General features: G+C 30.8%; 1 protein-coding gene across 4 annotated transcripts in view; it reads left to right on the top strand.

Annotated features, from left to right (window-relative positions):
• Positions 1-14,749, top strand: part of NOVA1 (NOVA alternative splicing regulator 1) — a 145,625-nt gene that overhangs the window by 101,592 nt on the left and 29,284 nt on the right. For all 4 annotated transcript variants that reach the window (XM_077770499.1, XM_077770498.1, XM_077770497.1 and 1 more), the window contains one exon: positions 5,488-5,654. In XM_077770499.1, coding sequence (XP_077626625.1) covers positions 5,574-5,654 — 81 coding nt within the window. In that variant the 5' untranslated portion in view covers positions 5,488-5,573. The remainder of the gene's footprint in view (positions 1-5,487; positions 5,655-14,749) is intronic.

Below are 14,749 nucleotides of genomic sequence, written 5' to 3'. Positions count from 1 at the left end.
AGTTTTGAGAGAGAGAGAGTGCGAGCGGGGAGGAACAGAGAGAGAGGGCACGCAGAATCTGAAGCAGGCTCCACAGAGTCTGTCAGCACAGAGCCCAACGTGGGCTCAAACCCACAAACCATGAGATCATGACCTGAGCCGAAGTCAGACACTCAACCGACTGAGCCACCCAGGCACCCTGAAAGAAATAAACCTTTATTCAGAATTTATTCTGTCCAGAATAAGTAATTTCTCAGTGATATAAGTAGCTATTGTCTTACTGTAAATTTTTGTTATAAATCTCAGTTTTTGCCTATTGTGAGGTTAATTGGCACTTTTAATTGGCATTTTCTTAGTCCTTTTCAAGGCCAAAATCATTATCAATAAATTGTCCTAGAATTGCTAATCATCTACTAGATTTTTTAGATTGATTTTTCATTTTGAGATGTTTCACTGTTATTCATCCAACAAAATTTCTTATTTTAGATTGATACTGATAGTTTCTAAAGAATTATATATTTGCATTCATATTATTAAGACACTAGTTATATTCTTAGTAGGAGTATAAACTGATACATTTTCTTACATAGAAACAAAATGTTCACTAATGTCTTTGGTAGTCATTTTATGCATAAAAAGTTCTTAAAAGTAATCACATATGTTTTCAATATACAGATAAGAAGCTTTAGACTCAAGTTTTCATTTATTCAAGAAAGACTTCTAAAAGCATCTACAGTATACCGTGCACTGTTCTAGACACTTGAGGATACAGTAGTGAACATGACAGGCAAGGTCCCTTTCATACTTTAATTTTTATCTTTTCTCATGTTGTTATTGTTCCCAGATTTTCTCCATAGCACAAGTTCATTTTGTATTCTCTCTATGTATTTCATTTGTTTTATGTATAGTATCTCCATGAACTAGAATATGAACTGCTTGAAAGCAGGAGGATTCGTCTGGTCACTCAGCTTCTAGTACAGTACCTCACATTTAGTAGGGACTTAATAGACATTTGTCAGATGAATGAATGAACTGAATAAAATGAGGACCCATGAGTGTGTGATAATCTGAAAGCTAAGTGAAATATTTTCAGTAAGGAATGGTTAACTGCCTCAAATTCTGCTGATGGATCAAACAACATAAAGACATGAAGATTGGATTTATCCAGGTACAGCTGTGATAAATCGTTTAAATGGAGTGAGGGACAAAACCCATATTGGTATAGATTCAAGAAAAAAGAAAGTAGTGAAGAAGTAGAAAGAGGATATATACACAGATATAAATGTGTATACGTACACATATATCTCTATATATATATCTCATTCAAGAAATTTTGAGGGATAAGAAAATTGAGCTGTAACTGTAGAGGAGAGTATGAAGTCAAGAAAGCTTTTGAAATGTTTTTCTTTTATTTTGAAAATTCCAAACATACAAAAAGAATAGTACAATGAACCCCCTTATACCCTTCACATATATTGGCGGTATCAAAACTCTTGCATACTCATTTACCCATTTTGGTGTTATTGTAGAAATATTTTGAATTGAATCCCATTTTATCTGTACATACTTTAGTATGCATCTAAAAAAAAAGGAAAAAATGGCAGTTTTTTAATACAACCTGATGTCATAATCACACCTGTTGAAATTAATAGTAATTCCTTGATACTATCTAATACCTAGACTTTATATTGCCACAAGTGTTTAAAATAAAAGTTGTTTGAATCTAGATCAGTCAAATTCTCATTTACATTTGGTCATTATCTAAGTCTCTTTTAGTCTAGAGAACAGTCCCTCTTTTATTGATGAAGCAAGAACAATTGACCTGTAGACTGTCCTACATTCTTGATTGGTATCTTTGCTTCCTCATGGTGTTGTTTATTTTTCTGCTTTCAATATTATTTGTAAACTCTAATGTAGTGTAAGTGTTTGCTTGGATTTACTTTCATCTACTTGGGGAAACATACTTCATCATTAGTGCCATGTGTGTCAGTCATATTGCTTCACATAAAGAGGTACATGGTTCACTTTCTCATTCTTTTTGGTTTTGGTGTGTGTGTGTGTGTGTGTGTGTGTGTGTTGAGAGGCAGAGAGAGAGCATGAGTGAGTTGGGGAGAAAAAGAGGGAGGAAGGGAGGAAGGGAGTGGGGGAGGAGAGAGAGAGAGAGAGAGAGAGAGAGAATATTCAACAGGTTCCATGCTCAGCACAGAGCCGAATTCAGGGCTTAATCCCATGACCCTGGGATCATTACCTGAACAGAAATCAAGATTTGGGTGCTTAATCAACTGAGCCACCTCAGCACCCCCACTTTCTCATTCTTAGTCATGCTAATGGCAATCAGGGAAGTCAATTTGTGACTACCTTAACATTTCCATTGAAAATTACCCATTAACCTTTCATCTTATGATTTGATGATTTTTGCTTGAATCAGTTACTTCATTTACTTTGTCAAAAGATAATTTTTTAATTCTGTCATAAAGGAGGAATCTTTAAAAATTGAAGAAATTATAACATGTTTTTCTGCTGATGGAATGATTTAATAGCAAAGGAAAAATTATGATGTAAGAAAGAAATCTAATACCTGAAGAAATCATAAGCCTGATAAGTAAGAAGGAATAGGACCCACTGCATAAGTGATAGGATACCTTAGGAAGGAGCAGGAACAACACAAAGTGAATATATTTTATTAAAATTCCGTCAAAATTTTGTTGTGGAATCTGTTTGATAATTGTACCTAATTTTAGAAGCATGAATTTTCAATACATGATATTGTATGTGAAATCAAAACTGAAACCACTTTAAATTTCACTGCCTATATTTGACATTGACCCTACTTGTTAGAGTTTTTCTAATTTCTCCCTTAAATGCATTTTTAAATTAATGCGTCTTATACATCTGTATCTTTACATTATAAGAAATGTGGGCATATACTTTAATGTAATTGTTTTTCAGCTTTTGTTGCTAGTCTATTGCAGAGTAGTAAATGCTACTGTTAAACAAATAAAATGATAAATAACTGGCAGTTTAGTTTAGACACTAATGGAGCCTGAAAGCCTTTAAAGTGACAAAAACAGCAACTTTAATGATTTATAGGTACATTTTTGTTACACAGTTTGGTCATATACCTGACAGTTTTCTCTCTTTGTGACTTTCCTCTAAAAATTATAGTTTTATGTTATCTGGGTGCAAAGGCTATTAGGGTTCAGGAGAAGAATTTGACAGTATTTCTTCTGAGAATTGCAGCAATTCCCATTGGTGAATATACAATCTCCTTTTTTCCTTCTTTTTTTTTCTTTTTGTAGTACTAATGGTAGTGATATAGTTTAATTCTTAGATTATGTGCTGCAAATTTGAACCTATCACTATCTCCAAATTGTCTCCTATAATATGCTATATGAAGTTCAGTTTTAGACAATTATATTTCTTTCTGGCTCAGTGATTTCCATTTACTACCTGGTAGTCTGTACACTCTGAAGATTGTTGTTACTCTGTTGAGGTTACTGTATTGCCTGACGTGATATGTAGTGTATTAAATTAGAATTTTAAAGGCAACATGGATTATATAATCTCTTCAGTTATTTAGTGCATGTTGGTTTTTAGAACCCTATTGAGGTTGAGCTGATATCCTTTCCTATCTGGCATCCCCAAGAGAGCACTCTGTATTTGTCTCCAAAAGCAGGAGTGTAATCTGATCTGTTTTGTTTTGTGTCCTTAGATGAGAACACTTTGCATGAGCTACATTGATCAGTTATTATTATCCTTCCTAGATAGTTATTGGACAATTAATACAACCTTGTCAGGACTTCCCTAGAGTATCCCAGTAAACTAGATCATTTTATCCAAAAACCACAGAGATACATCTAGGTTGACAGGATGAAAAAAGCTGATGAGGAGAAAAAACAAATATTATTAAGACTTCAAACTCACATTATGTTTTTCAGATTCTCTTCATCTTTACAAATGAGAGGCACACTTGCTCTGTACTGAAACACTTTGTACAATTTAGGAAACTTAGTTTTTCATAGACTTGACTCTTCATTGTTTAAAATAAGAAGATGTAATTTAGGTATATTCATATAATATTATTCTTTAAACTCTTGTGATCTAAGTCTTTTTACTAGAAGTAAGAATGATAATCTTTTACTGTTCTTTTAAAAATTCAAAACTACTGAAAAAATAGAAAAATGGTTTATGAGGCAGTTAATCCTTAAACCAATGTAATCGCCCTGTGATTTTTTTTTTAATGTCTGTTGCTTTACAACTTTGTCCTTTGAAAGTACCTTAAAAATGTTTTATAGAGTAGCTTAGAATTTTTAAACTGTAGCACCAAAAAGAAGGTGTTAGGTACTTGGAAGTTTTCGCATTAATTCAAAACCCAATATTTTAGAAATTTAAAAATAATCATTCTTTTGATATTTCTTGGTAACTATTTAATAAATACTTCTGATAAGTAAGTTTATGTATTGTGTTGGGATGCTGGGAAGATTACAATTTAATACCAAGCTACTTTAATGATGCTCACTTTTATAGTCTAAAAACGAATTTCTTTTGCCTTATGGTTTATCTGTAAAGTATAGAGTTGTAGGAACTGTGTATTAGACCCAACCAAATTCATTCACTAGCTGTGAAAAGAAAACTATTAATTATGTATTTATCATTTTCAAATTTCAGGAACTATTTAAAAGTTTTTCTAATTCTGATATTCTGTCTTATTAAAATTACATAGTAATGACAGTGCTGATTCATTCATCTAATAAATATTTGTTGTGCACCTGTTATATACAGGGAGTGTTAAATGCTTTGGGGAAACTACAGCACAAACTAAACAAGCTAATCCACTGTCCTCTGAGAGCTTGCATTCTAGTGAAAAAGTTAAGAATAAACAAATATAAAATATCAGGTAATGTTGATGTTATAATTAAAGGAAGAGCAGGATAAGTGAATAGAGAATGGTAGAAATTAAGAAATTTACCTACTATGTAAACTTTCCAAGACCTCCTCTCCCCCACCAGTTTAAAAATTCTATTTTCATTGTAGGCCATGTGTTTGCACCATCCATTTAGGTACGTCTGTTATTTTTCGCATCATACCATCATGTAATTGCTGGCCTGATGTTTTTTTGCCCTTAAGATACCCTCTTTGAAAGATGGGCCCATAGATCTTCATCTATGTGTTACCAGCATTTACCCTGAAGTCCTTTTATAAGTGCTCAGCAAGTACTTTTTATGTCAATGAAGGAATGATATGCTCAGATCTTCTTAGGATCTCTGGCTCTACTGGAATCCAAAGGCATTTTTTTGAGACAATTAGGAAAGAATGAGTTTAAAAATGGTAGAAAGGAGTATGTATGTATTTATTCATTACATTTGGTTCAATTGAACATTTATTTTTAATTAAGAGTTTTACATTATTTTATTGGCCTTATTATATCATCCTTTTACATAGCTTTTTTTTGAAAAAGAATGCAAAATAAGAAAGAAAGTTTTCTAAAAATTAATCTTTTATCCACAGGTACTACTGAACGAGTATGTTTGATCCAGGGAACAGTTGAAGCACTGAATGCAGTTCATGGATTCATTGCAGAAAAAATTCGAGAAATGCCCCAAAATGTGGCCAAGACAGAACCAGTCAGCATTCTACAACCCCAGACCACCGTTAATCCAGATCGCATCAAACAAGTGAGTGTTTAGTTGGGAAATCAAAGAGAAATATCCACAGCATAGTATGAATTCCTTATAAAAGAAGCTTAAAGTCTTAGCATATGAAGTTTTATTTTTTTCTAAGCATACTTAATATATAACAGAGTTGTCATCTTATTTATTTAAAGACTGTCAGAGTCTCTTCCATAGATTGATCAGTTGATTTATTGAGTGATTGAATAACTCACGTTTTAGTGTTACACTGAGGAGCAATTATATGGCTCATTACTTTTGTGATTACTGTTTAAAAATTTATAGGCATAAATTTGTCTAATTTATAGGAATTAAATCTATTTAAAATTATATCACTTTTTAAATAAAGTCTAAAAATTGAAGTGAAACTATATCCTCAAAATTTCAAATACCATATTTTTAGCAATATTTGTAGTCTTCAGTATACTTATAAACTCCTGGTTTGTTAATTTGTATAGATAACATTTTTGATAAATATGTATAAGTTGTACCTACCAAATAGTCTTGTGTTACAAAATAGCTATTTTGTTCTGTATAACATGTAGTATTTATATATGTCATAAAAGGCCAATGTTTGTTTTTAATGTGTGAGATTTCCTGTAACAAAAATTTTACTTGATAAAAGACAATGTGAGTAGTTATTAAGGTTGAATAATGGCTGACATGATGTAGGGGGGAAAATGACATTTTTTAATGTTAAATTACGTGAATTCTTGCCCATAAACTCTAAAATTCTCAAATTTATGTTACCTTGTGATTATAATTATTGTTTCTGCATTTGCCCCTTAATAATTAGCTGCTTAATTTGTGATCATACAATCAACAGACTCTGCCTTCAAAAGAAATGTATTATCTTCATTAATTCAGAATACTTAATTTACAGCATTTTATGGTCGTTGTAATAAATTTGAAATGTAGCTCAAAATGTTATTAATCTCATGTTTCTGAATTGAGAAAAAAAATTATGCCAAACATTGTTATGGACATATTATAATTTTAACAATGTATAGATAAAAATAAGGCTGACTAATCATACACAAACATAGAAATTAATAATTAGGTAATATATTTTCAAATTATAGGCTAATATCAAACTTTCAATTACTGTTAAAATTTTTTTGCCATGTTCATATCAGATAGCTGCTATTCCATATAAAATTTCATTTTATACTCTTTGTCACTTTCAGAATGGTTCACTTTCTCTACCCTTGACAACTTTTTAAGGAACATCTTTTAATGTATGCATGGCAGAATGTAAATATTTTGAAGCTCTAAGCATCAGTTGATGTTTTCTTCTTCTTCACAGCCATTTATAGTTTAGAAATTTAGTTACCTATGCCAAGTGAATACAAGGAATGTTTTTAAAACTGATGCCTTGAAAGAGATACCAGGACTCTCTACCCAGATTCTAAAACTATGAGTTTAGTTAAAGACTTCTGGTTAAAATCACCTGGGACTAAGAATTTACAGAATTGGCATTAAAGTGGAGGGTTTATTGACTTTCTGCCTTACTCCAACCTATTTCTCTACTCTCTTTTATAACTTCTGTGAAGTTATAACATTTACAGATGATGCAAACATTTATAGATGATAGTGAACATCTTGGTTTTTTAAAAAATAAAATATACAATGTAGTTTGAGTAGTGTCATATCACTGGCGGTATATTTAGGACAATGATATAAATGAATATTTATTATTTTTATAATAATAAAGCATCATCAAATAATGGAATGTGAATCATTAAACTTTTAATTTTCTCTATGCAATATGAAATTTAAAGGCTACCATATATCCAGTACCAGTACAGATTGAGGAAAATCAGAATTTGAAAACGTTTGCTTTTTTTATTTACTTGCCTTGTGTCAGATAATGTAAGTGTTAAAAAAAATAGTGATTGATTATTGTGTATTTGCATTCAGTTTTAAGCCTGGTGGATATTAATGAGATTAAAATTATTGCTGATTTGAATATTTTCATTCAATCAATGATGTACATGAAACAGAGTATCATTTTAAGAAATTTACCAAACAAGTACACTAAATCTAGTAGGGCAATGTATTTAATCCTTAAACACTTTCATTATAAGTGCAAAAATTGAAAAACGTACTTGCAAACTCTGGAGAAAAGATCGAAAATATTGTCAAGATAGTATAGATCAACAGAGTTTTTTATGTTCTAAGTTGTGCTATTTTAGCAATGTAAGATTTTTTTCTTGGGTTATTTGCTAAATAGGAAGCCAAGTATATAAATTTAAATGACCACAGTTTTATTTCTGAAGAAATTATGTTGTTATCCATTATCAATAATATATCCAAAATAAATTGCTCTAGATATATAAAAACATATCATATTCCATGATATTTATATATGATAGTTTTATATATGTTTATATAATACATAGAATCATAGTAAGATTTCTTTTAAAATGGTGGGCTTTCCTGTGACATTTATCCCGTCTTTGGGCTTTATTTAGTCCTGTAGTTAATTTTAAAAACAATTTCTCTAAAACATCTTTTAGAATTTTTAGTTAAATTGGGCAAATAATAAAATTAGAGTTTTAAAAAATGAGAGAGCTAGAAAATATAACTTCTGCACAGAAATGAATTCATGTTGAATATGAAGTTATAGATTTCTTAATGTTTATTACTACATGACTATTGATTTTTATGATTGATGATTTTAAGGTTTTGCTTGCTAGAAAAGTATAATTTATATGTAACTTGAATTTAAGATAGGAAATCAAAGTTAGTTTTAAACAAATAAACGATTCACAGTTACAATTTCAAACTGTATATTACGGACTTTTAACAGAATATTATGTTCTGAATTATGTAATCTAGATAGTTGGTAGCTGAATAAATTCCATGAACCAGAATATTCTGCCCAAGTGAAACCTACCTTTATTGACTGAATGAATGCTCAAGTATAGCTTCTTAGGAAAATAACGCAAACTGGTCTTACAGGCCTTTAGTATAGTGGAATGATGAAATTTAACATAACAGTCTTAAATCCAACTTCAGATATTAAGGTGTTGTTCCCTCTCAAATGTTTGTTGTTGTTTTATTTTTGAAATATTTATTTAACAATAAAGAGGGACTCCCAATACTTTATATATTCAAATGGTAATAGTAGTAAATTAGCATGTATTGAATAGCTAAAGTATTGTAACCTCTGTTCTATAATCTTAATTAGGATACTTCTATGAAGTACCTAATAACCACTTTGCTCATTTTAGAAGTCATTGTACTAAGAAACAGATATGCAGCAAGAGCCAATAAACCAAAATTAAACATATTAATTACAACATAGAACATACTCTTTCTTGTTTTTAGGACATGCAAATAAGAGAAACATTCAATGATCTTCAGATAATTTAGAACTTGTTTGCCTTGAAGCTTTGAACTCATTCCTGGAGCATATCCTTAGTCCATAGTATCTGGTACACATTTTTCCATTTCCCCCTTTTTATTTTTGAACTTTACACTCTGTAGTTTTTTCCTCTCATAGGATTATGGAAACTTTTCTTCTTCTAAAGCCCCTCAAATCCAAGCATGGTTGTCTGTACAGAATAAGTCAGTATGATAAACCCTAAAAGAAGGTAGAAACCGCAAATCAGTAATATAGTTAGCATTTGTTAACTTCTGTCTGTTACAGATTTTCAGCAATTCTTTTCCATTTTGGCTCAAATGTATTTTTAAGAAAAGCTACATTAAGAAAAAAGTGGTTATATGCATTTAGAGAATTTTCTTGTACTTAAAAAAATCAAAAGAAGATATCAAAAAATCTTATTTAGTCAGAGAATTTTACTTCCATCGTGAAAAAATTGGCAAAAATAGTACATAATTATATTCATTATTCATCCATCCAGTCATGAATTTATTAAATGCCATCTTACTGAATTGCAAGATATATTAAATTGTAGCCCTTGCTGTCTGGAAGTAGTTTGTGAGAGATCAGAAATGATTAAAATAATTTATAAAAATGTCAAACTGTGTATACCAAAACTGCAGCATAAACAATGTAATATAAAAGTTCAAAGGTGTGTGAAAGAAATGTAGGATGGAGTGACGCTTGGTCTTATAGAATAGGTGAGGATTTGAACCGGACCTTGAAGGTTATATAGGAATTTCCTAATTATAGGAGAAGAAAGAAAAAATCTTAGTTTAGCCCTGTGGAACAATATGGATTTGAGAAGAAAGATATAATGGTTGAATAGTAAGGTGACTCTCTTGACAGAAATGGAACATTTGTGTTGAAGTTTAGAGGAAATTAATGTTAAATATGATGGGACTAGATAATGGAGAGCCTTGGATGTCTGGCCGAGGGGCGTTCTATAGATTCTTCATAATATTTCCCAAAAGAGCTTCTTTTTTTAATTTCTTTGGAAATTTAGAACAAAAGGAAGCACCTCTGCATTTTGTTCTCTTCTGTTCTAAAAATCCAGACAGACTCTTAAAGAGGTGCCTGTAGGTGTAACTGTTGGTAGAAGAGAACTATGACAGTTAGCTGAGTGATCTACTATGCAGATCTTTAGGTTTGGAGGTTTGTAAGAAAATATTTTTTATACTTCTTTCATGTAACACTCAAAAATTCAAGGGATGTTAAGCTTTGTCAGGCAAAATAAACAAATAAAGGTTTGGTGGTCAAGAATGAAGGATCAGCAATGTAATAGTGATATATATGGTGTTTATTCTGTTTCTCTGCCAGCCATTGTGCTATGCACTTTGCATGTATTATATTTTATCCATCTTCACAAAAACCTATGAGGCAGGTAAGGAATACAGGATCCATGTTATACTTAAGGAAGCTGATGCGTAAAGAATTTTAATAACTTACCCAAGGGAATATAACTGATAATTGATCTTGACATTGAGCTATATTGCCTCCAATTTTGAGTCATGATGATAAGATGAAATTCAATAGATTTCTCTCTTTTGGGACATTTCATTATCTTGAATAAATTTATCCAAGAAGAGATCCTCATCTAAAATAGAATGTCTTGTGTCAGGGTGAAGTTGAGCGACTAGGCAATATTTTAAGAAGATGACAAACACCTGCTCTGGTTTGGTAGTGAAGCTGAGGTAAATGCAGAAGTTAAAAGATATTTCAAAGTAAAGTCTGTGAGGCTTTGAGAATGATTTGTTCTAGTTCCAAAATGGTAAGAAAAGAATAAAAAATGATTATATGTAGTTTTAAGCCTAGCAGAATGGTAAAGCCTAGAAAGCAGTAAGTGAATTTTAGTTAGGTGACTGTTTGAAATACTTTTTTATGTCTGTTGCAGACAAATTGAGTAAGTTGTAAGTAGTATGCTTTTGTCTTGAAGCTGTCTTTTATAGAAACAGGTGAGAATGTAAAACTGAAAATATAGATTCTTAATTGTATCAGAGGTAATTAATTTCACTTGCCATCTTTATTGTAGTAGTGAAAAAAAGGAGCAAAAAATGAGATAAAGAAACACTTATGGGAAAAAGTAAGTCAGAGGCATTATAATGTAGTGGGAAGGGCATAGAGCTGGAGCACAGTGCTCAGGTTCAAATCCTGGCTCTTTAATTTACCAACTATGTATCTTTGGGTGAGTTGTTTTGCTTCTCTGTACCTCAACTTCTTTACTCATAACATGGGGCTAGTAGTTGTAATCTGTTTCTTACGGATATTGTATTAACTGAATAGAACTATACCTGGTTCCTAGTAAGTACTCTTTATTAATCATAAAGATAAAAGGGAAATCAGTAATACTCCTTATGATAAAATAAGGAAGGAAAGTACAAGGAAAGATGCTAAAAAGGATCCAATGCCCAGAGAAAAATAAAAGAATATTTTTAATAGAAGATTATTGGAGATTTAAAAGTTTGTTTTAATCACATGGTGAGAAAAAAGTCATTATTTCCTACTAATATTATTTCCTAAAAGGATAGAGGCTAGTTAGATAAAGAGAAAAAAAATGGTGTGGAGGTAGAAATGCTGATTTGAAATTTGGGGGATATAAAGGAGTAAAGTACAAGTTAGGTAAGTGAGGCTCATACAACCCCTCTCTCTACTCAAGAGGGAATGGCTTATGTTAAAGAATAAACAAGAGCTTGAAAAGGCAGAGAAATTAGAGATGAGATTACCTAGAGGACAAGATGACTCAGCAGTGGGGGAACGTTAATATTGAGGGTGTTAAGGTCGTAACCTACGAAGGGGAGGAGGACTGAGTAGACCACAGTTTTGTCTATAATGAAAAGAATAGGAAGATAGAATAAAAGATGGTTTGGAAAATGGTAAAAGTTCAAATGTAATCAGTTGTAGTAAATAAGGAATTTTATTCTGGAAAATCATGATATTTTTCAAGTAACAGACTGTCAGTTGAAAGATAAGTAAAATACATGGGACTGAATGATTGAAGAGAAGGATAAAGGTATAGAATAACTTATGAGGAAAATAAGATAAGGAATAGGAATAAATTCTGAAAGACCAGTGTAAATTTGACACTATGAGTTTATATTAGGGCTGAGCAGTTCCAGATAGTTCAGACATTGGAAGAAGGGAGGAAAAAAACTTGTCATGATGAAAAGCCAGAGGTGACAATTATATATTCACATACTTTATCCTTTTTTATAGAGCGCTATACAGATTTATTTAACAGAACTCGAAACACAGGTGTAAGGTGATTACTTGAGTAATATTACTTAGCTAGTAATACGTTTCGAATTACAATTGAGATTTGTTGTTCATTGCTGTTCTCAATTTACTATAAATATCAGAGGTTCTTGACAGTCTGTTACTGTAGATTTGCTTGGAGGTAAGCTGCATATATTACAGAGTTCATTTATAGTAATATTTTCTGGTCCAGCAAAACTGTCACTTGTTAACAAGAATGCATTTTACAATTTGTAGTCACTTTTTAAGTTCTTATTCCCAGAAGCCTAGTTAAATCTACATTTAACTAAATGTCTGTTGTTAAATCATGAATAGTTGAAAACTATTTCAAAGGATCCACTATTTTGAAATTGTAAAACACTTTAAAATTTTCTGCAATACATAATTCAGCCTTTAGTCTTTAAAGCGGAATTCTTAAACAGCTACTCAATTTGGGTAAATAAAAATGTTATACTTTTCTATTTGAAAGATAAAATTGCGCTAAAAAATGACTGTCCTTTGCAATCACTATTTGATAAATGTAAAAAAAAAATTAGAGAAAGAAGTGTGCTTTGTAAGTGTTCTTTATAAGAAATATTTTAACATGCTGTTGCTTATATGGATATGCAGTTAATTACATCTTCATGATGTGTGACAGAAATTTTACTAAATGATTTTTAACTCTGAAACCACTAAACTTTATTTAGTAAGTAGGAGTCAACGTTTTGTTTATGAAACGATAGGGAAACAAATTGTACATTTATGTTGCACATTGAAGTATTTCTTATGGATTATTCAGTTCTATTTCTATTGTTGAGAACACTATTAAAGTGATGTTTCTTTAACCTAATTAATAAACATTTTAAATTAAAGGTATTATTTTAACATATTTACATTTATTTGTTAGAACAATATTTTCTAGCTAGTACTTTAAAAAAATCAACCAAAATGCAAACTTCATGGAATCTTTTTATTGTTATAAGTTACATTTGTAAATGGAGGAGACTTTTTGTGTTTAAAGTATCTAGATGAATAAGAGCTACAAAATTCATCATGTGTTTATTTCATTATATGCTCATTATTTTAGGCATTTAAATGAAGAAAATATTTTTAGAGATGGTGTATTGTGACATTTTGACAGTCTTATTTCTTGAAGCTCAAATATTTATAATTTTCACCTGTTTATTTAAAATACTAAATTCTGACTTCTTATAATGATATTTAATAAGCAAACTTTTAATGATTTAAACATATTCATATTTTCCCTGAAGTTTAAAGTTACTGTTTTCTGTTTTTATGAGAAAGGAATAACATCTGAATTATTAAGGACAGTGTTGGTAACTGTGAATTGTATCAGTTACTAATAATACATGTCAAATATTTCATGTATATGCCAAGCAACAAAAAAAGTATTAAATAAATTGATGGAAGATAATACTAATCTAAGTGACTACAAATTCTGAGCAATTTGCTATTACTACTTTTTCCACATTGCTCTTTGCAGTGTTTCAGCATCTTATTGAGAATTGATAGCCAGGGTAAGGTGGATATCCTAGTGAACCTCTGGTACTTCAGGTTGATTTTACCCTGATGGAAATAGAAGAACCCAATGCACACCTAGTGCTTCTGTATGTTAATGAACTAAAATTCTAACCTTTTTTGAGAGAAATGGCCTCTAGATTCATTTCACATCTATTTCACCAGTGGCCTCAAAATCAATATAAGTGCAGAACAGATTTTAAGTGATGTTAACTCCTCCCAAGAATTATCCATAATAACACTTGTAACCAGAGATAGGAAAGTAAAATCTGTACTACTCAACATATAGTAACATGATGTCAATAATATATGTTCCAGCATAGTATTCCATGAAAAGAAAATAGTAGAGCAATTTTTAATAACTGAAAACGAAAGTCTCTCTGGAGAAATGACAGGAATTTATTACAAGGAATGAAAACAGAAAACAAAGGTTTTGAAGATAAAGTTTTATCTCCTTTTATGAGGTTTTACTTCTGAACGTAGTTCATGTCCCCTTTTAAAATAAGATTTAACAACAAAAAAAAAAACTTGGTATAACTCAATATTAAGTCTGGTTTTCCTCAAAGTATCTTAGGTTTTAACTTAAAAGAACCAGGAATTACTTGAGGAGTGGACTATTTGAAACATAATTTGATATTAGAACCAGTCTTTACTTTGTTACTGGAGAATAGTAAGTTAAGCAGAAGCCTGTAAATTTCTTATTCTATCTTTTATGCTCAACTGCTTTGTTCTATCCAAATTAGAACTTTTGAAATCTTAAATGAAGAATATGATTTTATTACATAATTTTATCTGCTTTCCTAACACTGCTGAACCTTTAAAGTTATGCTTTTGCTCATATCTGAGTAATTGTGATGCATATGTATTAATCTAAAACATAACGTCCACATAGAATTGTGTCTATACTATAAAACTACCCCATTTCACTTATTATGAAATATTA

Source organism: Crocuta crocuta, unplaced genomic scaffold, assembly GCF_008692635.1.
Source record: "Crocuta crocuta isolate KB4526 unplaced genomic scaffold, BGI_CrCroc_1.0 scaffold175, whole genome shotgun sequence".
Classification (NCBI taxonomy): Eukaryota; Metazoa; Chordata; class Mammalia; order Carnivora; family Hyaenidae; genus Crocuta; species Crocuta crocuta.
The sequence above is the reverse complement of the archived record's forward strand: the minus strand, read 5'-3'. Positions and strand labels throughout refer to the sequence as shown.